This window comes from Alnus glutinosa, chromosome 3, assembly GCF_958979055.1.
Source record: "Alnus glutinosa chromosome 3, dhAlnGlut1.1, whole genome shotgun sequence".
Classification (NCBI taxonomy): domain Eukaryota; kingdom Viridiplantae; phylum Streptophyta; class Magnoliopsida; order Fagales; family Betulaceae; genus Alnus; species Alnus glutinosa.
Genome location: NC_084888.1, coordinates 3,325,816 through 3,327,898, shown reverse-complemented (window position 1 = coordinate 3,327,898; position 2,083 = coordinate 3,325,816). Strand labels below are relative to the sequence as shown.

The following is a 2,083-nucleotide window of genomic DNA, read 5'->3' as shown; positions in this document are numbered from 1 at the left end:
AGATTCAGAAGAAGAGGAGCCCTAGTCTAGATCAGACTCTGACAACACTCCCAAGTCAAAGAAGATAAAACCCTAGACTCTGACAACACTCCCAAGTCAAAGAAGACGAAACCCTAGTAGTAAAGGCACTCAACATTCAACCTATAAATAAGCCCAACCTCAGGTTTAAACTCATATTAGACTTTTGAGAATTAAACAGACTTTCTTTGTCAGAAGCTAACTCAGAGGCAGCTGAGTGAAACTCTCGAAATGATCTCTTAGATTTGCTAATTTTGCAAGATTCTTAAATATAAAAAAAAAAAAAAAAAAAAAAAAAAAAAAAAAAAGAAAAGAAAAGAAAAAAGTTATGTCTAATTTTAGACTTAAATATTCGGTCGGTAAGAAATTTATGTCCCATTGTAAAGAAATTTATGTCCAGTTTCTTGCAAATAAATTTACTCCTTGTGGATAAGCATTGACATGATTTTTTGTTGGCACGTTTCGGATGTGGATAATCCCTTCAGGCCCGTCCTGATCCGGACCCGAATTCTCTCATGAGAAGAAGCTCTCAGCTCGTAGTAGTCCATCCAAATCGGGTCTGCTAAAGGACCCTACTTGGACACAGCCGTATAATTTGTCCATGACACACTTTTATCCTAATTTGTACAACGTTACCAAAACAGAAAAAAAAAGAACAAAAAAAAAAAAAAAGAAGATAAAATTGTGGAAAAATGCAGAGTACGTGTTCATAAATTGAAATTTTGGGAAAAAAAAAAAGGAGAATAATTATTCATGTCTCACAGCCATAACTAGGTACAAAACCGATACAACGCTACCGACAGACTCTCATTTTCCTCTCTCTCTCTCTAAAGAACAAGAAGGAGAGAAATCCTGTGCCGGTAATTTAACAAAATCTCGTCGGAATTCAATTCCGGGAAACTCCCTCTCAAGGTCCCAACCAAAGAAACAAAAATTTGAAATAAACTAACTTACAGAAATATTACAGCGTATCTCGCACGTGTGAACCTAAGATTCACCCCAAAAAAACGCAGAGGAAGCAATTTCAGAAGAACAAGGTGAGAAGCTTTGGATCTCCTCCCTCTCCATACTGCTTTGGATCTCCTCCCTTTCCATGCTGATCCGCTAAACCGCTTTCGAAGCACGTTGTAGTCACCGACTCCTCGGAATTCATGGACGGAGTACCCGGCCGCCGGATCTCGGGCTTGCACGCCGATGCCTTGGCTGGAAAACTCGGGGTCAGGCGGAGATCGAGACCGGTCGGCTCGTCGGAGGATCGCTTGCGTTTCGGGGAGACCTTAGGCCGGGACTTTGGACTCGGAGCCCTGAGGCTCCACATGTCCGTGCAGGTGCCTTCGTCAGCCTCGGAGGCCTCGTCGGCCGCCGGAGCCCGATCGGTACCTAGAAGCTCCGGCATCGGGCGCAACGTGCCTCCGCGTAAGACGGTCTCAACCGCCGCCTGGCACACGTGCCAGTTTCCCGTCCACAAAAGTCCAACGGCGCCGTTCACCGGGTTCACGGTCCGTCCACATGCTTCAAACAACAACGACTGGAACAAAGCTAAAACACACCAACCAAAACCAAAACCAAATCAGAACCAAGACTAACCAGTATGATAAAATAGAGTAGAAAATAAATTTGGGCTAGTAATTTGGAAATGAGAAATACCGGGTCTCTGGGACTCGGGGACGTTGGAGATGAAGGACATGAGGCCGGCGCGGCCAAAGAACTTGGCAACGAAGACGGTGGCGTGACCTTGGGCTTCGGGGGTCTCGATCCACTGCAAGCAAGGGCGTAGAATACACGACTCGCTGCACCCCTTTCGGAGAACTCGGCACCCGTTGCAACTCATTTCCTTATTATCAACTCAGTCTGTGTTTTGCCGCCGCCTCTCAAATGAACTACTAATGCCCCCCAGGATTTGAGAATGTAATAGTTTCTTTGAGCGCAAGAAACAGAGCTTTTTGAATGAATCATGGAACGGAGAGAGAAGGAAGTTAGGCTCAGGGAGGAGAAGGGAAGGGGGTATATATAAACGGAAGGGTTGAGAGAGAGAGAGAGAGAGGTATGAACTTACGAAGGAAAT

General features: G+C 44.9%; 1 protein-coding gene across 1 annotated transcript; it reads right to left on the bottom strand.

Moving 5' to 3' along the window:
• Positions 1-700: 700 nt before the first annotated feature.
• Positions 701-2,083, bottom strand: LOC133864116 (LOB domain-containing protein 38-like). Its single transcript, XM_062300340.1, has 2 exons — positions 1,666-2,083; positions 701-1,557 (listed from the first exon to the last, which is right to left on the bottom strand). Exons 1-2 carry the CDS (start codon positions 1,847-1,849, stop codon positions 1,043-1,045), a joined length of 699 nt encoding a protein of 232 aa, XP_062156324.1. The 5' UTR covers positions 1,850-2,083; the 3' UTR covers positions 701-1,042.

Coding starts and splice junctions, on each gene's coding strand:
- LOC133864116 (XM_062300340.1), bottom strand. CDS start 1,849: ATGAGTTGCAACGGGTGCCGAGTTCTCCGAAAGGGGTGCAGCGAGTCG. Junction 1,558..1,665: donor CCCCGAGTCCCAGAGACCCG/GTATTTCTCATT, acceptor GGTGTGTTTTAG/CTTTGTTCCAGTCGTTGTTG.